This window comes from Oncorhynchus tshawytscha, linkage group LG19, assembly GCF_018296145.1.
Source record: "Oncorhynchus tshawytscha isolate Ot180627B linkage group LG19, Otsh_v2.0, whole genome shotgun sequence".
In the NCBI taxonomy this organism is placed as follows: domain Eukaryota; kingdom Metazoa; phylum Chordata; class Actinopteri; order Salmoniformes; family Salmonidae; genus Oncorhynchus; species Oncorhynchus tshawytscha.
Window position 1 is genome coordinate 33984423 of NC_056447.1, and position 20593 is coordinate 34005015.

Consider the following 20593-nt stretch of genomic DNA (forward strand, 5'->3'; position numbering starts at 1 on the left):
TATTGTAACGACCCTGGGTTTATAAGCGCGGATTCAGTGTATAATATACAATGGGGGTTGGCAACTAGGCTTGGCCTCCAGCCAATTTGTTTCTGAGTTTGTAGCTAGTTGGCGAGCCAGAACATAATTAACCTATTAGCAAATAGCCTACTAGCTGTCCAATTCATAGCCCTACACTACATATTTAACACATGCGGTTAGTGGGCTAATGTATTACATGAATGGTGACCACAGCCCTGTCGAAAATACATTTAAATCGTTTAATATGCGATTCTTTCCACTCTGCTTCATGTATTCAATGTATTCAATTTCAAATGTAGTTCCTAGTGCGGCTTTACTTCCGACTATTATGACACATCTGGCAGTTCCTTATCTGTATGTACCTAGACACTAGTTAGGGGGCACGATGACGTACAGTACTAAAGTAAGCATTAAACAGTAAACATCCATAAATAACTGTTGTAGAGATTGCATTGAGACAGAAGCATTTGTCATGTCGTGTAAATGTAAAACAACGTTGGGGTTCCCGAGTGGCGCAGCAGTTTAAGGCACTGCCTCTCAGTGCTAGAGGGAGGCATTACTACAGATCCTGGTTTGATTCCATGCTGTATCACAACTGGCTATGATTGGGAAGCATAGAGTGGCCTACCAGCGCAGTCCGGGTTAGGGTGGCAGGGGTAGGCCGTCATTGTAAATAAGAATTTGTTCTTAACTGACTTGCCGAGTTAAATAAAGGTAAAATGAAACAAGGGATGGACCAGGTTGACCTAATAAAGAGTTTATTGGTCCTATTTTGCATACTATACAATGTGCTGTTCAATGACAATAAAATAGTTGTTTGCTCAGTTTCAATACAATAAAATACATTTTTTCAAGACAAAATAATAATAGAGAACACAGACTGAAGGATTGAGCGACCAAGACAGGTTTAAAGTGTGACCCATAGGGACAGAAGCTGGGAATTCTTCAGTAGAAGAGAACAGACCACTAAATGAGACACTCAATACAGACAGGCTGAGACGGTGATTTGATTTTCACTTATAAAATACCTATCCCACAAACAATTGTAAAACAGTAATAAAACAGTTACAATGCCATATTCTCTGTTAACCTAACAAGAGAAGGATGGCCTCGCCTAGTGCATTACACACTGCTAGCAATATGATACATAGATTCATCATCAGAATAATGTAACACTATCAACATTTGTCTGACTTTTAAAGAGGGTTAAACCAAGGCCTTATACCTTTAAAAGGGTTAATAAATTATGTTATGATAAACTGTAAGGTCTCCTCTTCAGGAGACCTCTTTGTGTCTGTTAAAACCTGTTTTGAGTGTTGTGAGCTTCAGACACTATCAGAAGGCGTCTACATTCAGACTCCTCCTGTCTGGATCCCACAAGGCTGCCACAGACCTGATGAAACCAGCCCCGTGTCAGAAGATGCTTACTCGTTCACCATGTCATGACCTATACTTGTGATGAAAGCTCAAGTTTCGGTCAAACCCACTTCTGAGTTTTTACTTGCTGATAAGATGGTTCCTGCTGTCAGGGGGAGGTTATATTTCTTAAAATGTTGTTGTTAGGGAAAGTTATGTCAGGGGGATTGGGGAGGCTATATGAGTTACAGGATGTCTTAAGACATTTTGCAGAACTTGGGTGAGAAACTATCATATACTGTTATACTGTAGTCCGTACCAACTTCTGCCTACAAATTGTATTACTAAAGGAGTATTTTTTTAAGACTTAAACAAAGAGTCTGTTTTTCCATTCCATTACTAATGTATGTTTGATAATTATATAGACCTGATCAATTGTTGAAGAAATTGACACTTTCAAATATCTACACATTTGAATTGTACATTATATTGTACATATAATTACAGATCAGATAATTTACTTTTTGTAAAAAAAAAATCCTGAGGGAATATTAAATTAGTGATATAGCTAATCAGTAGAGTAATGGACCAGTTAAATAAACAAGACCTAGCTGAGGTCTATTAGATACCGTTCCTGGTCTAGAAGTACAGTAAAGTAACACAACCAGGGTTAGGGACACAACCATAAGACCAATTTGGGATAGACCCAAAGTGCTTGATTGGGACAGACCCAGAGGTCTATTTAGTACTAGTCCTAGATAGGCTGGGTGGGTTGGTGGGTGGGGATGTGGTACCAATCCTAGATAGGTGCTAAGTGGCTGGGTGGGGTTGTGGTACGATTGGTGGTCTAGAAGTATTGCCCCATGGTGTGCTCTGGGCCGTCGGGCCAGGTGGCACTGATAAGCTCCATCAGGCTGTTGTGGTGGGAGATCTGCAGGCTGATGTTGTCGTTCTGGAGGGAAGATGCCCCCTCCCCCTGGGCCATCTCGTGGAAGTGACGACAGATCAAGGGAACCACCTGGGAAGCGAAGGGGAAACGGAGAGAAGGTGGGACAAGAGGAAAATAGAGGAGAGTGGAGGGGTAGGGAGAGGAAAATATTTAGAGAGAGAAGAGATTAATTCAAAAAATGACATATGCAGTAATTGCATTAGATTACACGCAATACATATTAGTTCATAACCAATTTGTTTTACGTTACTCTAAGCTGGCTGTTGTCTTGATGGTTAAAGCTCATGAGAGAGAGATTTTTACCTTGACAATGATGAGTTTCTTCTCCAGGGGTTTTCCGTCTGGGAACTTCTCGCCAAAGCACATGTGGATGGTATAGTCAGGAGAGCCTCCTCTGTTCTCCTTAAATGCTATCAGCTCTAAATGGGTTCATGGATGTCAAAACATTGACATTAGACAAGTGGACAGAGGTTAGCATTATACTGATTTGTATCTGTCTCTGAGAGATATATATGTGTGTGTGTGTGTGTGTGTGTGTGTGTGTGTGTGTGTGTGTGAGCTGATTCTTCATAGCTGTCTACATGGTCTTTGTGTAATCCGGTGAACAAACTTACCAGTCATGTACTTGTCGAAGCTCAAAAGTTGTACCATTTCATTTTGGGGCATCTTCCTGGGTTCAGGGTGTGCCTCTCTGGGGTCACTAGTACTAGAGAACACATGGCATTTGTCCTGCCGGTAACCATAGATACCCGTGTTTCGTACCTCCAGGAGAAGACCCCTTTGGACACTCCCTAGGATGCAGTTGGTGTATTCAATCTGGTGGCAATGAAGGCAGAGGAAGAAAGAGGTACAGAGAAGTTAGTCTGGGATTTAAAAAATAGTTTTTGCTTGTCATGTTGCTAAGACTTGTTGTTAGTGTTTCTTAATGCTATGTGCATTGCTAGTGAATGACCAGTCAGTTTCACGTGTATACAACAAAGACACACATTGGAAAACCACAGGTATGTACACAGAACGCCAGATAGTAGTGCAGGTGAATAGTAGCAGCACCCCTACCTGTTTGTGGTCTAGCAGGCCGTCAGTGCTAGGGAAGCAGAGGGTCTGGGCGTTGGGCTCAGGGACATCACACTGGTAGTGGAGCTGAACCATGGGGCCTGACACCTGGGTCTTCAGCATCTCTCTCCTCCTGTAGGAGATGGTGATCTCCAGGTCACAGAGAGACGGCTGGGCAGCAGGCAGGTTGAGCAGGGCATCCTGGTTCACTGTGGGGAGATGGGAGAGGTCATCAAACAGGTCACATTTTACTACATGACTGAAATGCACTTTATTTTACGGTACAGAAATGACTAGACCTACATGGTAAAACGGTATTTACACAATAACAACAACAACTTGTATGTATGTATTTGTCCTTTTTTATTGACTTGTGGATGTATGGCCCTTGCATACCGTGGTTGTATGGCTGCTGTACTGGTACTGGGACTGGTGGTGGTGAGGGGTTCTGGGAGACTGGCTGGGGCTCTATTAGAGGCTGGAAGGGGTAGCAGTCTTCTGGTACCACTGGGTGGTGTGTGTGTATATAGGTCTCTGCCCACTCCTCTGTGGAGAAGAAAAAAAGGGAGATTTGAGAAAACTGGCCTCTTATCTCATTAGAAAGCTTTCTCAAGAAAAAAAATATACTTTTTGTGTGTGAGTAATAAACAACCCATTGTAAGGGGTTGACTTTCTACATGTGGGAGGTGTGCTGTACCAGTATGACGGTTCAGGTCTATGGTGTTCACAAGCTTGAGTAGATTATCATGCTGTTTGGACAAAAAATACATTCACAGATTTGATAATGAATTTGTCCTCAAAAAATACTAAACAAGTGAGAATAGAACAGAATAAATATAATAGTGCTTTCTAGGAGTGCAGAATTGGACAACCAGCTCCTAGTTCAATATAGATGTTATATTACTGTACCTCCATGCCTGGGGGGGTGTAGCCTGTAGAGGTGAGAGAGCTGTGGATGTCAATGTCATAGTCCTCCACAGCAATTTCCTCTATGTGTGGGCTCCCATAGTTAGCTGTAACAAGAAGACATAATCAAAGTAAAGTTGAGGCAAGAGGAGACTTGCATTGGTTACCTGAGCTAGGCTTAGGCTTTAGCTCAGTGGGCTAACACAGTCTTGTGACACTTTAGATACATTACAAAAGCCTTATTGATCATACACTCATTGTTGATAATCAGGTAGACTTTATGGGGATCGTCTGAGTCCTTGGAGTGGTCTTCCACCATCATGAAACGCTTGGTCAGGTTGTTCAGTACACAGCGGAAGTTAGTCTTCCACTTTGCCTTGTCATTGGGATGCGTGTTGATTTTACCACTGACCACTGCCCATGCCTGTAACCACCAAAGAATGTGGAAGTTTAATTTCTGAAATATCCTGTAGCTAGGAGGCAAAATAATGCCATGCCAACTGACCAAACCTGTCAACATAACAATGATGAAAGGCGAATTGAAGTATCATAACAAGTTAATAATATAATTGTATAACATTAAAATACTGTGACTCAAGATTTGCAGTTTGCAATAAAACCATAGCCCCTATTTCCTTGAATCTCTTCAAAGCACTACCTTCCACGATGTAAGCCTATTCCTTACCCTGAATATTTTACTGTCGTCCTCGCAGCAGTCCTTCCTAGAGATGTGTTTCCACGGGACTCTGAACTTGTTGTTGTCCACAAAACACAACCCGGCGTATTGCCCGGTCCACACCTGTTCTATCAGCCAGTCCGCAAACTGAGGTTTGGGGTTGCGGCTGGAACATACAGAGAGGAAGCAGATACATACTTCAGAAAAGAGAGACAGTGGCTGAAACATTGGTGAGCGAATTGTCAATGGAAGAGCACTTGTTAATTTCACAGAGAGAGTGAAAGGAGAGAGGGAGAGAGACTATCATTCCACTATACGTTCAACAACCAATTCAATCGGTAGGGTACCAAGGTTTTTACAGTAGAAGCACACTACAATCACTGGTAAGCATAGCCGAGCTCATTGGAATATCCATTCCTAACTCTATTTTACGGTAACCGTTATCAGTAACTATAACTAGCCTTCTAGTCGGCATATTTCGAGAACATATCTGTTTACCTCACGTGCAAATATAAAAAATATTACCTTTGCATCTTTAATGCTGAGCCACGTACTTCTGTCATACAATGGAAGTGTACTACTACGCGTTCTTCTAATTGTTTCCAGGTACATTGGCACAATATTTTTATAGGCGTCGTGATGTCAGATAGAGGGAGTTCCCCTGGACAGAGAGGAGGAGGAGGAGGAGGAGGAGATGAATTTAATATGGTATTTCCGATGGTACTTTAATATTAAAATGCATGTATGTGTATCCAACTCATTGGTTTGGTATAATAGTGGGTGTTACGCGATGACAAACGCCAGTCTGAAAGTGAAAGTTAGTCTGCGAAATAATCTTGTCACCAACTGATGATGAAACAAACAAAGTAGGCCATTTTTTCTCACACTAAAGTTAGCAATCAAACTGTGTCAGGGTCAAGATATAATAAGATGTGTGACAAACATGTATTAAATCAATCTGACTCTTATACAGAGAGATCAGCATCGATTCCTATTTTGACAACAGGCTGAAAGCGTGTAGATAGAACGCCTCACTGATGTTGAAATGTCATCCACCTTGTTCTGGAGTTTTGTTTTGGATATCTATACCTACATATGAATTGATTTGGGACTGGGTTTGGGAAAGCATGTCGGTTAATTATAATGTATCAAAATAATCAGTAAGATTACATTGCGGGGGAATGAATGACCCATCATTTACTCACTTCCAATACACCTGTAGCATTCCATTTAGCTGGTTTCTTTAGAATTTAATTCAGATTTGTGTCTTATGTAAATGAATATCCATGAGTGGAAATTCCTCTATGGAAAACTAGCCAGACTACTTTGTTGCTTTGTTAGCATTGTAACCAGTGTCAACTGTAGTCACTATTCTGTTGGTCCTTTCATTGCATTGATATTGCACAATACACCCATAAACCAGGGAACTTCAGGGGATTACAGACATGGCCTACAAGACAAATCCCTGTATCAGTGATCTACAGTGCATTTGGAAAATATTAAGACCCCTTTGCTTTGTCCACATTTTGTTACATTACAGCTTTATTCTTAAATGGATTCAATTACTTTTCCCCCTCATAACTCCACACACAATACCCCATAACGACAAAAGCAAAAGCAGCTTTTTAAAGACATTTTTTCAAATGTATTCAAAATAAAAAACAAATACATGATTTACATAAGTATTCAGACCCTTTGCCATGTCAGGAATTGTGAAAAATTGAGTTTAAATGTATTTGGCTAAGGTCTATGTAAACTTCCGACTTCAACTGTATGTTAACGTGATATTTCCGTTTTTTGTTTGTCATACATTTGTGTGTAGATTGATGAGGGGGAAAAATACAATTTATATATATATATTTTTACTTTTACCCCCCAATTTTGTTGTATCCAATTGGTAGTTACAGTCTTGTCTCACTGCTGCAACTCCCTGTACAGACTCAGGAGAGGCGAAGGTTGAGAGCCGTGCGTCCTCCGAAACACGACCCAACCAAGCCGCACTGCTTCTTGACACAATACCCACTTAACCCGAAAGCCAGCCGCACCAATGTCAGCGTGCACTGCGCCCGGCCTGCCACAGGAGTCGCTAGTGCGCGATGGAACAAGGACATCCCTGACGGCCAAACCCTCCCCTAACCCGGACAGCGCTGGGCCAATTGTACGGCGCCCCATGGGTCTCCCAGACGCGACCGGCTGCGACAGAGCCTGGACTCGAACCCAGAATCTCTAGTGGCGAAAAAATACAATTGAATACATTTTAGAATAAGGCTGTTAACATAACAAAATGTGGAAAAGTCAAGGGGTCTGAATACTTTCCGAATGCATATTGTTGTAGTGACTTGAAATTATATAATTTTTTAAAAATATATCAAAGGTGATACAATGCAGTTATATTTTCATTTTAATTTAACCTTCACTTAACTAGGCAAGTCAGTTAAGAACAATTCTTATTTACAATGACAGCCTATGAACAGTGGGTTAACTGCCTTGTTCCGGGGCAGAACAACATATTTTTACCTTATCAGCTCAGGGATTCGATCTTGCAACATTTCAGTTACTAGTCCAACACCCTAACCACTAGGCTACCTGCCGCCCATAACAGCTGCTGAGAGTGACGTGTTATTGGTTGAGAGAATCCAGGGTGGCTCACCACAGATAGTCACTTATGAAACTTCACTGTAAATACAAGATTAGGTTTTGTTCCTACTAAAATAACAACACATCTCTAGATAGACTGATGCTATCTATATATGCCCATTCATACATTCTCACCAGGCATCTGCAGATCTCCTGTTACATGTGTCCAATTCAGTAACTAAACAGTGCCTTTGATTCAAGTTACCATGCAGCCAGTCAGACAGACATAATACTCTGTATTTTTGATGGTCATTAATCTATCCAAGAGTTACTGAATGTTTTCACCTTCAGTTTGCTCCACTGTTCACCTTGGTTTGAAAGTAAGCTATAGACAACAGTTATTTTCCTGTGCATTTCCTGTACATTGAATAGGAGCAGGTCAAGCTGAACATCACTGTCCTGACGTGAGGTATAAGAAATGGGACTGAGAGTTTCAAAGTTAAAAATCTGCAGGTGTGTTGTTATATAATGTGCTTATGGTGAGACGTAAAAATAAGTCAGACAGTGAGGAGAGTGAGAGGGAGTGGGGATGCCCTCTTCTTGATGAGAGAACCTTTAATGTTGTCTCTCAGCTGGGCCTAGAATAACACTTCCTCTTTCCAGCCCTCCTCTTTCAATGCAACCACACTGACATGCAACAGGGGGAAACACCAGGATATACAGTGCATTCTGAAAGTATTCAGACCACTTGACTTTTTCCACATTATGTTCCTTTACCATATAATAAAATTGATTAAATCGTTTTTTCCCCTCAATCTACACATAATACCCCATAATGACAAAGCAAAAACTGTTTTTTAGGATTTTTCTACAATGTATACATATAAAAAATATTATCACATTTACATAATTATTCAGACCCTTTACTCAGTACTTTGTTGAAGTTCCTTGGACAGCGATTACAGCCTAGACTCCTCCTGGATATGACGCTACAAACTCGGCACAGCTGTATTTAGGGAGTTTCTCCCATTCTTCTCTGCAGATCCTCTCAAGCTCTGTCGGGCTGGATGGGGACCTTTGCTGCACAGCTATTTTCAGATGTCTACAGATGTTTGATTGGGTTCAAGTCCGGGCTCTGGCTGGGCCACTCAAGAACATTCAGAGACTTGTCCCGAAGCCACTCCTGTGTTGTCTTGGCTGTGTGCTTATGGTTGTTGTCCTGTTGGAAGGTGAACCTTCACCCCAGTCTGAGGTCCTGAGTGCTCTGAAGCAGGTTTTCATCAAGGATCTCTCTGTACTTGGCTCCGTTCATCTTTCCCTCGATCCTGACTAGTCTCATAGTTCCTGCCTCTGAAAAACATCCCCACAGCATGACGCTGCTACGACCGCAATTCACCATAGGGATGGTTCCAGGTTTTCTTCAGACGTGACGCTTGGCATTCAGGCCAAATAGTTCAATTTTGGTTTCATCAGACCAGAGCATCATGTTTCTCATGGTCTGAGAGTCCTCCAAGCAGACAGTCATGTGCCTTTTACTGAGGAAAGGCTTCCATCTGGCCACTCTACCATAAAGGCCTGATTGGTGGAGTGCTACAGAGATGGTTGTCCTTCTGGAAGGATCTCCCATCTCCACAGAGGAACTCTAGAGCTCTGTCAGAGTGACCATCGTGTTCTTGGTCACCTCCCTGACCAAGGCCCTTCTCCCCCGATTGCTCAGTTTGGCTGAGCGGCCAGCTCTAGCAAGAGTCTTGGTGATTCCAAACTTCTTCCATTTAAGAATGATGGAGGCTACTGTGTTCTTGGAGACCTTCAATGCTGCAGACATCTTTTGGTACCCTTCCCCAGATCTGTGCCTCAACATAATCCTGTCTCGGAGCTCTACAGACAATTCCTTCGACTTCATGACTTGGTTTTTGCTCTGACATGTACTGTCAACTGTGGGACCTTATATAGACAGGTGTGTGCCTTTCCAAATCATGTCCAATCAATTGAATTTACCACAGGTGGACTCCAATCAAATTGTTGAAACATCTCAAGGATGATCAATTGAAACAGGATGCACCTGAGCTCAACTTTGAGTCTCATAGCAAAGGGTCTGAATACTTATGTAAATAAGATATTTCTGTTTTTATTTCTAATAAATTAGCAAAACATTCAAAAACGTGTTTTCGCTTCGTCATTGTAGGGTATTGTGTGAAGCTTGATGAGGAACATGTTTTAGTTAATACATTTTAGAATAAGGCTGTAACGTACCAAAATGTAGAATCAGGGAAGGGTTCTGAAAACTTTCTGAATGCACTGTATAATCATATTTCCTCCTTTTTCTAGATTCATCTGACCTCTCACCCACAGGTCATGAGTAGGAAGCGTTGGTACCACACAAGGGTGAAAAAACGAAAGTCATATCACTGTCTATTACTATTTTAGTCTCTATCAATACAAGCACTGCGGCAGTCTAGTACTCTCTCATCGCAAGGGAGCCTCTGTTTTGCATATTCTGACCTATTCTAATTCCACCATCACCTTAAAGCTATTTTCACTGCCTCAGTGAGCCTAACCAAGTCATCACACTCTGGTTTACCTGTGTTTTGTTAAAACTAAATTGTCTTAAACCTACATTATTGTTGGGAGTTTACATCCACTTAGGTTGTTGTCATTAAAACTTGTTTTTCTTTTTCAACCACTCCACAAATGTCTTGTTAACAAACTATAGTTTTGGCAAGTCGGTGAGGACATCTACTTTGTGCATGACACAAGTAATTTTTCCAACAATTGTTTACAGACAGATTATTTCACTTATAATTCACTGTATGACAATTCCAGCAAAGGACCGTGCGAAGATGCTGGAGGAAACAGGTACAAAAGTATCTATATCCACAGTAAAACAAGTCCTATATCGACATAACCTGAAAGGCCGCTCAGCAAGGAAGAAGCCACTGCTCCAAAACCGCCATAAAAAAGCCAGACTACTGTTTGCAACTGCAAATGGGACAAAGATCGTACTTTTTGTAGAAATGTCCTCTGGTCTGATGAAACAAAAATAGAACTGTTTGGCCATAATGACCATTGCTATGTTTGGAGGAAAAAGGGGGACGCTTGCAAGCCGAAGAACACCTTCCCAACTGTGAAGCACAGGGGTAGCAGCATCATGTTGTGGGGGTGTGTGTTTTGCTGCAGGAGGGACTGGTGCACTTCACAAAATAGATGGCATCACGAGGAAAGAAAATTATGTGGATCTATTGAAAAAACATCTCAAGACATCAGTCAGCAAGTTAAAGCTTGGTCGCAAATGGGTTTTCCAAATGGACAATGACCACAAGCATACTTCCAAAGTTGTGTCAAAATGGCCTAAGGACAACAAAGTCAAGGTATTGGAGTGGCCGTCACAAAGCCCTGACTTCAATCCTATAGAACATTTGTGGGTAGAACTGAAAAAGCGTGTGTGAGCAAGGAGGCCTACAAACCTGACTCAGTTACACCAGCTATGTCAGGAGGAATGGGCCAAAATTCAAGCTTGTGGAAGGCTACCCTAAATGTTTGACCCAAGTTAAACAATTTAAAGGCAATGCTACCAAGTACTAATATAGTTTATGTAAACTTCTGACCCACTGGGAATGTGATGAAAGAAATAAGAGCTGAAATAAATAATTCTCTCTACTATTATTCTGACATTTCACATCCTTAAAATAAAGTGGTGATCCTAACTGACATAAGACAGGGGATTTTTACTAGGATTAAATGTCAGGAATTGTGAAAAACTGAGTTTAAATGTATTTGGCTAAGGTTTATGTAAACATCTGACTTCAACTGTGTACAGTATGCTCCACCATGCCAGTCTCAGGAATGGGGAAGCAATACTCACTCTAGCTGAACACTTCCCTCTTCCTGCTCGTTGGAAATGTTGTTTTGCCCTGGTCCGTGATGTATCTCTTTGTAGGAGCAGGCCCCTGTGGCTCTGTGGTCGTGTGAAGGCCTCTGGATTGACACTGGGGAAGGATGTAGCTCCCTCATCCAGACGGTATAGTGCAGTTTTCACATCCCTATTCACACACACACACGCACGCTCACACGCACCCACATGCATGCACGCACGCACGCACACACACGCACACACACGCACAAACCCACACGGATGTCAAGGGGCTATAATGAAGGGGACCTGTTTCTGTGTTACACAGGCCTTTGGTGGAGAATGGACTAGAGTGGATAGAGGTTTACTCAAGTGTGTGTTAGGGTTAAAGGATTATTTCAGATTTTTTGGGGAAAATCTTTTAGTTGAAATTGTCTTCTCGCTTTAGCTTGTGATTAGCATTTGTCATACCAGGAAGTCAGTCTATTTCCACAAAGAAATGTATGAAAAATGCATGAATACCAGTAAGACAGTTTGGGCACTGGATTGGGGCCACTCTTTCAGGTTACCAGTTCCAGTATATCTAATTTATTCAGCATTTTGCAGCACTGAGGGGAGTATTGTTGAGCAGACAATTAAGAGAGAAATTCTGTACCCCCAAGGCTCCTGTATTGTAGGGAGCTTTGAGGGGGAAATCCACACTGCATCTCCTGGGAGACTGAGAACTTCAGAAACAACCACCTCTCTCTATTTTTCTCTCTCTGTTTCCCTATTTACCCTTCTGCCATTCTATATATCTGTACACCTTTCTCTCTGTCTATGTCGGTCTATCTGTGTCTCTGATTCTCTGTCTCTGTCCCTCTCACTCTCCCTGTCTTCCTCTTCTCTGAATTGTGTTCCATTATCAACACTATCTAAATCGACTGGTAAGAATCAGTATCTACTGTAACTCTGTAAAGTACCCCAGAGTGTAGACTGAGTAAAGACCTCTGATAGTTTATACGTATAGGCTGTTTTCATTACTATGAGCACTGAGGATCATGAGGATCATAAACAGATGTACTGATTAGACCCACACGGTTTGGAGGTGGGTTTTGCATCACTAGTTGAAACTAGTTTCACCACCAGGTCCAGGTTTAACCAGTTCTGACCTGCCAATCATAATAGACCAACACAACTAACTGTCGGTTATAGTTTCTGATATTGTTTTGATGTAGGCCTACTGCACATTGGGAAACAACTATGAAGCACAGCTGATGTAAACACCTCATCCATATTCCCTATCATCACTTAATACATCGATCCCATACTAGCCTATTATGTTCTTGTGGGTGCATTATTTTAACTCAGAGACATATAATAATCAAAAGCGTAACAGGCAAGTGGCCTATACAAGTATTTTTTTTTGTTGAGAAACCATAGCCACAATCTTGAACGTTATCCGCTGCTGCTCTCTACTGGCCGAGTCTTGGGAAAGATAATAGGATTGTACAGCGTGATTATTTATTTTCACCGCCAGAGGTCACTACGTGTTCATTTTGATTCATTCCCGAAAGCAACTTGACAAGATATTCGACGAGATGTCTCGTTGAAAGTACTTTGAGATAACAGCACATGACACAGATAAACGGAGAGGGCTATAGATTATAGATTTAAATGTTAGACTATTTGTTGAAAAAAGCTCACTGAATAAACTTTTGTAAGAGCGGGAAATGTTGCTAGTTATCCGAGCGCTAAAGTACAACATGTTGAACATATGAAAGAATGAGAAATAATTATGTATATTGTCCTATTCAAACATTCTATGGAGGATTAGTGTTGTGCAGCCGTTTGACCATAAATAACATAAGGACTGTTACTGGAACGTGCTGTCCAATCGAATGTGGTGCTGAAAAAGACAACCCATCAACCACGATGAAACTCGCCTAAAACGAAAACACAAACTTCAGTGTGGTACCTGAAGTTGTATATTTATTAATACTTCAATGTGCGTAATAACTGAATAATTTAATAGGCTTAGTTAGGCTATAACATATTATCCTAAACACCCAAATCCATGTATGGAATACGCTTTTTACGCATGGCATTTGGGGCTTGCATTTAAGAGTTGGAATGGCACAGAATCCAACAGAAAATCAGCTGCCAATATATCCAAGCAGTAGATGCTTGTATATCTACGCAGACAATGTGCACCTATAGAGCACTAGTTTCGGGGGTCATTACGCACGGCAGCGATATGCCATTTGCAGACATACCCACACGTCATAAACATTATGTTTACCTTAAATGAATCGTGTTTCTATGCTACTTCTATAATGGCCAATTATTCTATACAGAGACACGCTTGCCATTTATTTTCCTCTCTAAGGCTGTAACCTGGATACCGGAGAGAGCGTCTTTGGTATTTGAGATTTTAAAGAGTGAGAGGAGAGGGGTGGAGTGGGGGAAGACTGATAATTTGAAGACTTGCCAGGGGTATATTGTCAAATTCAAAAGGCATTTCAAAGAACCAAACCATTCCCCTTTCTTCATTCTCTCCTTTTTTCTAATTATTTCTCTCTATTTCTTTATTTTCTCCGGGTTGCAGTCCGTTTGAATCCACCAATGGGCTTTCAAGTTGGAGACATTGGAATGTAAATGAGCCCAGCGCGTGCTCCTGGCGCAGTGAAAGCTCTGGATTGTTTACTGAGCTCCCGGAGCCACGCGCCTGGCTCGCGGAGTCGGCTAGCAGATGAATCACACAGCAGCGGGCGGGGCCTCGCGGGGAAGCGTGCGTCTCCAACGGGTGGGGTGTGTGGGGCGCGTGTTGAAAAAGAGGAGTGCTGCCAAAGTTTGGGTCAGATCGGCTCTTGAAGTAAGCAAGCGCAGTCAAGAAAGACTTGGACACCAAATAGTCACAGCGCGCTTCAGCTATAGCCACACGGCTCCCACGCGAAGAACACGAGAGCAGTGCTCTGCAAACCTCTGTCTATTTTTTGATCTCTTCTTCCACGGACTGTCTTTCTGTGAGGCTGCGCTGTTGCAACCCACATCTGTCAGTAGCCCTGTCTCACCACCAACCAACATGGAGACTACCACCATCACCACCACGCAAATGGCGCAGAACGCATACACATTTGGACTGATGGAGAGACGCACCACCATTACCTTGCACGCCCCAGCCCAGGAGTGCGCTCTCCCCAATGACACCATTGCAGCCGGTTACCAAAGCAAGACCACGGTGCTGAAAAGACAGCGCTCCAGCTCTCCGGAGCTCCTGCGCTGCAAGCGGCGGCTCAGCTTTAACGGACTCGGCTACTCCATCCCCCAGCAGCTGCCCGTAGCCGTGGCCCGGCGGAACGAGCGCGAGAGGAACCGGGTCAAACAAGTCAACATGGGCTTCCAGACGCTGCGTCAGCACGTGCCCAACGGGGCAGCCAACAAGAAGATGAGCAAAGTGGAGACGCTGCGGTCCGCCGTGGAATATATCCGAGCCCTGCAGCAGCTACTAGACGAGCATGATGCAGTGTCTGCCGCCTTCCAGTGCGGGGTGCCTTCCCCTACCATCTCCAACAGCTACTCGGCCGAGCCGGAGTCACCCCACTCCACCTGTTCCTCCGATGAGGGGAGCTATGAGCCCCTGAGCTCCGAGGAGCAGGAGCTGCTGGACTTTACCACCTGGTTCGACAGATACTGAGACACACCCAGGTCGCCTAATTGTCGTTACCACCCAACAGCACCCGTGTATAAACAGGAGCGTATTCAATCAAAAGGGACTCAAAGTTGAAAAGAATGACAAGTTATTTGATTCACTCTGCAGGCGAGACACCCGTGGACACACTCTTGGCACCGACTTTCTCTCTCTCTCCCATCGCCAGGCAGCGTCTGCAGGTACAAGGCAATGAGAGGGGAAAGTAACTCAGAGTTACGGTTGCTATGCTACAAGAGACAAGAGAGTCGAACTGCGCTTGGGTTCCCTTCGGAATAACAGGGTAGAGAAACTTTTCGCGCACTCATGGACAAAGCGTCGAAGGACGAAAGACTGCACTTCGGTGACGCGTGGAATTACGTCTTTATCGATGACTTTGAATACGAGCAATTAGTGAATGAAACAGCAGCTGTGGAGACTGCACAGTATTTCAGCGGAAGTGCATGGTTGTGGCTCCCAAGTACTTTGCTATCATTGGCAGTTTCACATGAGAGCAAAACTGCCTATTTTAACTGCCTGCATCTGCTGGGAAGATTGTATCGAAGATGTACTTTTTGTATCGAAGATGTACCCATTGTCTGAAATTGAAATTCTTATTTGTTCAATAGCCTATAAATACTTATTTTTGTTAATTGAGATAAACTAAACAAAGTTCTGCAATAATGAACACTGCCACTTTGCTGACCGTGAGTGCGCATGAGATAGCCATGACTGGACCAGTAGACAGTTAAATTGGCAAGTATGTCTGTGTCAAGCCATTGGTCAGCAATAGACCTCTACAGCTTCCCGTGAAAGATTGAAGGGTTTTATGTGGGATGGAGACCTTTATCAATGTATGCACTTGCTCTCCGTTTCTCCTAGACTCATATGACTCAGATTTTAACAGATATATTTTGTGTAAACATTTTTTTATGAATAAAGATAACTATATTTATATAACATTGTGTGGTGTTGTTGCATTATTGTGTGGACACGGTTATTTTTAATCAGCTTTCTCAAATAGTAGGTAGCTTAGGCCTGACAGGCATGCTCACAAATAATAGGCTACCTGATTTGATTATTATGTAGGCACACCTGACATATAGGCTATTTCAAATCAAATCGTATTTGTCACATGCTTCGTAAACAACAGGTTTAGACTAACAGTGAAATTCTTACTTACGGCCCTTTTCCAACAATGCAGAGTTAAAGTTAAAGATTAAAAAATATTAAAATGAAAACAGAAAGTGACATGAGGAATAAGTACACAGTGAATAAGGAATAACAATAATGAGTAAAACACAACATGGCTAGGCCTATTATACAGGGAGTACCAGTACCAAGTCGATGTGCATGCAGTGTGGCACAAGGTAATTGAGGTAGCTATGTACATATAGGTAGGGGTAAAATGACTAGTATATATAATAGACTCAAATATATCAAATACAGATATATCTGAGGTTCTGCACTGAGCAAACAGACACTTCTTCTGTGGTTCTATTCAAAGGGTTAGTCTGACCTTTTACAGAGTTGTTTCGGCACACAAGGGAAAACTGCGCAGCTGTGTGAGTGCTCAATAACCATTGAAAGATGTACATATATACCTTGCGCTTTGTCTGCATAGAGAACAGGGAGATTAATATTACGTTTCATGCACTGCATTGTTTCTTTTTCATGCTCTCTCTCTTTGCCCAACCCAGAGGGCCTGGAGCAGATGAGTGGGAGAGAGAGAGAGAGAGAGAGAGAGGGGGGGGGTATATAGCCTACTATTCACTTTCCTCAAAGGGGTAGGCCTATAATCACTTTGAAATATGGCTCAGGGAACGTCAGGAAGACAATGCAGCGGGTCAAACATTCTTATTGGTCGATTGAGATCAATCCCCCCCCCCAAAAACTAGGGTTGTAGACTACTTGTATATTTGACTGTGTTTTTCAGGGCACATAGAACCCAATCAAAACTGCAATCTCCCGAGAAATGGGGAGCACACCGCATTGAGCACAACATTGAGTGCGCTTTTGCGCCTCATTATCCTTACACTCTTAGAAAAATGGTTCTTTGAGGCACTATATAGAACCTTTTGGTTCTTTGGACGAGATTAAAGAACCTTTTACTAAAAAAGGTGATATATACATTAAGCTATATAGCCTACCCAGTGAAGCCAAAGAACCTTGAGGTTTCTATCCCTAGGCTACCCCAGAGTGTAGCCTAATGGGGATTTTTTTTAAAAATCAACAGCTAACAAAAGCTAACCGAGTCACATCAAACTGTGAAATGACAGCTAACATTCCTTTTTAATTTGTTATAGCTGCCTTCCGTTGACATTGATATCCATTGAAAAAATGGCCAGCTTTTTTCCTTTCCAAGACCCTAACTTTCTTTTGGTTTTCTTATTGAAATAAGTTCACCCCAATTATCCAAATTTTATTAGCCAATCAGCAGCCTTTTCCCCTGAGACTTATGGTAATACCGACCAGGCAGGCCCTCAGGCAGTCTGTAGTTTCCATTTTTCTCTCCTGTTTATTCTACTTCCTCAGAAAAATTGCTTTTCTTTCTGATGTTTTATTGTGCATGCAGCTAAATGTAAGTGACAAAATCCTGATGTCTTGTTGTTTGGAGCTAAATAGTGTCTGTTGTAAATATGTACCATTTGTATTAAACCTTCTAGCTAGCTTGCGTACTCCCGCTAGCATTAGCATTATCATTGTCATCTGTAATGCATTACAATTTAGCATGCTTATTTGCAATTAGCATTTGTCTGTGGTACTAGGCTATTTTCAGTTATAGATCGCTCATGCTTATTAAGTTTTATAATGTGTAGATATTTCTTTATTTTTTTTTAACCCTTTTTCTCCCCAATTGGTAGTTACAGTCTTGTCTCATCGCTGCAACTCCCGTACAGACTCAGGAGAGGCGAAGGTCAAGAGTCATGTGTCTTCTGAAACACAACCCAGCCAAGCTGCACCGCTTCTTGACAAACGCTTAACCAATGTGTCGGAGGAAACACCGTACATCTGGCGACATGTCAGAGTGCATGCGCGGCCCGCAACAGGAGTCGCTGGAGCGCAATTGGACAAGGACATCCGTGCCGGCCAAACCCTCCCCTAACCCGGATGACGCTGGGCCAATTGTGCACCGCCCCATGGGTCTCGGCCAGCTGCAACAGAGCCTGGATTCAAACCAGGATCTCTACTGTTACAGTTAGCACTGTGATACAGTGCCTTAGACCACCGCGCCACTCGGGAGGCCCTGTAGATATTTCTATGTTGCTCTACTGTTTCTTTGGGGTGGGTATCATTTGTGGAATGTTCCAACAGGAATCTGTTCCAAAAACTTTGTAAAGTACAAGGTTACAAACAAACAACACATACAAAGTAGCACGGTCAATTCCCCTAGCAAACTAGCTGCCGAATAGGCATCAACTCACCATGTAGCTTATTCTTAATGTTTGTTCATAGGCTATCAGAGTGAGGAGAGATATTTTTCAGAATAAACTTGTTGAGTGAAAAACGTAATGAAATAGCCCACTCCCTACGCGGTATCTAATTCTGCTTCTATACAACTTTGTATGCGTTGTTTGTTGGCAACCTTGTTATTTACAATGTTTTTGGAACAGATTCCTGTCGGAATGTTCCACAAATTATTACCCACCTGTTTCTTTTTGCATCTAAGCATGTGTTTGTGTCCACGTAGCCTGTTTAGTGTGTTGACACGCAAATAGGCATATTTCTCCCATACTATGCTATAGCCTAAGTTCTCATCTTCTTTACAGAACCACAATTAGTATTAGAAAGAGTGGTGTTGTGTGTGTGGATGTTCATTCAACTCTTGAACTGGAACTACTGCTTCCCGTGCTCTGAATGGACACCCTGTGGTGGTTCTACCCGGCCTAAAATCCAGCACCTACGTTTTTTTATCCCTTTTTATTGGTCCATCGAATTCATAAACAACCCATATTCTTCATCCATATTAGGCTAATGATGCTGCTGTATGATTTCGCCTGGTCCAAAAAAATCCAATCTGACGTCAGACAGGTTAGCTTTCATTAAGGGGAAGATCAAATTCATATTTTGCAACATTGTTTCTGAGGTCTGAGTGGCAAACAGCAAGGTGTATACAAGCCTGTGCTGTTGGAATCTAAACCCTACCTACAGTTGAAGTCAGAAGTTTAGTCAGAAGTAGACCTTAGCCAAATACATGAAACTCAGTTTTTCACAATTCCTGACATTTAATCCTAGTAAAAATGCCCCATCTTAGGTCAGTTAGGATCACCACTTTATTTTAAGAATGTGAAATGTCAGAATAATAGTAGAGAGAATGATTTATTTCAGCTTTTATTTCTTTCATCACATTCCCAGTGGGTCAGAAGTTTACATACACTCAATTAGTGTTTTGGTAGCATTGCCTTTAAATTGTTTAAAACCACTTACAGATAGGGGGCAGTATTTTCACTTTGGATGAATTGCGTGCCCATAGTGAACTGCATCAAAATCTGTCCTAAATTGCTAATATATGCATATTATAATTAATATTGGATAGAAAACACTCTGAAGTTTCTAAAACCGTTTGAATTATGTCTGTGAGTATAACAGAACTCACAGGGCAGGCAATCTTCCAAACAAGTTTTGAAATCCTGAAAGTTGGGGCAACTTTGATGTCATCGCCCCCTCCCTTCCCAACAAGTTATGGATCTGGAAACACTTCCTACGTCTTCCACTAGATGTCCTCATTCAGTAGAAAGTGTAATGGAGCATTTGCTGTGAACTTTGACCTAATGGGAAGGAAAGTAGTTGGTGTCGCAAAAGGATTCCATTTTGTTGAGGCGCGTTTGCGTTTGAGTGCTTCGGCTGTTCCAATCAGCCCCAGATGAAAACGAATGATCCGGTTGGAATGCTATTGGATCTATATGATTATAACATCCTGAAGATTGATTCTGCACTTAGTTTGACCAGTTTCTTTGACCTGTAATATGTCATTTGGAAGTTTTGATGCAAAGTTATCCTGGACCAGAAGTCATTTTTTGGGCATTTGAGCTGAAAGTGGTAGCAAATGCTGCTACTTGGACACTAGAATGGAACATTATGAAACAAAACGATTTATTGTTGAACTAGGACTCCTTGCACTACATTCTGATGAAAGATCATCAAAGGTAATGGAATATTTATGTTGTAATTTTGTATTTCTGTTGACTCCAACATGGCGGAGAAATATTGTTACGTCTGAGCGCCGTCTCAGATTATTGCAATGTTAGGCTTTTTCCGCAACGTAAAAAAAAATGTGACACAGCGGTTGCATTAAGAACCAGTGTATCTTTAATTATATGTAGAACATGTATCTTTAGTCAAAGTTTATGATGAGTATTTCTGTTATGTGGTGTAGCTTTCTATAATTCCTCCGGATATTTTGGAGGATGTTCTGAACATGGCGTCAATGTAAACCGAGATTTATGGATATAAAATGCATATTATCGAACAAAACATAAATGTACTGTGTAACATGTCATATGACTGTCATCTGATGAAGATTTTCAAGAGGTTAGT

General features: G+C 42.0%; 2 protein-coding genes across 2 annotated transcripts; one reads left to right on the forward strand and one right to left on the reverse strand.

Annotated features, from left to right (window-relative positions):
* Positions 1-762: 762 nt before the first annotated feature.
* Positions 763-5633, reverse strand: LOC112218673 (interferon regulatory factor 8). The gene is made up of 10 exons (XM_024379686.2): positions 5487-5633; positions 4971-5127; positions 4538-4709; positions 4289-4392; positions 4077-4128; positions 3776-3925; positions 3383-3588; positions 2941-3142; positions 2630-2745; positions 763-2395 (listed from the first exon to the last, which is right to left on the reverse strand). Exons 1-10 carry the CDS (start codon positions 5522-5524, stop codon positions 2225-2227), a joined length of 1368 nt encoding a protein of 455 aa, XP_024235454.1. The 5' UTR covers positions 5525-5633; the 3' UTR covers positions 763-2224.
* Positions 5634-13875: 8242 nt separating this feature from the next.
* On the forward strand, positions 13876-16006 carry LOC112219123 (achaete-scute homolog 1b). The gene has a single exon (XM_024380335.2). The coding sequence runs from the start codon at positions 14120-14122 to the stop codon at positions 15062-15064; it is 945 nt and encodes a 314-aa protein (XP_024236103.1). The 5' UTR covers positions 13876-14119; the 3' UTR covers positions 15065-16006.
* The last annotated feature ends 4587 nt before the right edge of the window (positions 16007-20593 follow it).

Coding starts and splice junctions, on each gene's coding strand:
- LOC112218673 (XM_024379686.2), bottom strand. CDS start 5,524: ATGACAGAAGTACGTGGCTCAGCATTAAAGATGCAAAG. Junction 3,589..3,775: donor ACAGCAGCCATACAACCACG/GTATGCAAGGGC, acceptor ATCTCCCCACAG/TGAACCAGGATGCCCTGCTC. Junction 3,143..3,382: donor GCCTGCTAGACCACAAACAG/GTAGGGGTGCTG, acceptor CATTGCCACCAG/ATTGAATACACCAACTGCAT.
- LOC112219123 (XM_024380335.2), top strand. CDS start 14,120: ATGAATCACACAGCAGCGGGCGGGGCCTCGCGGGGAAGCGTGCGTCTC.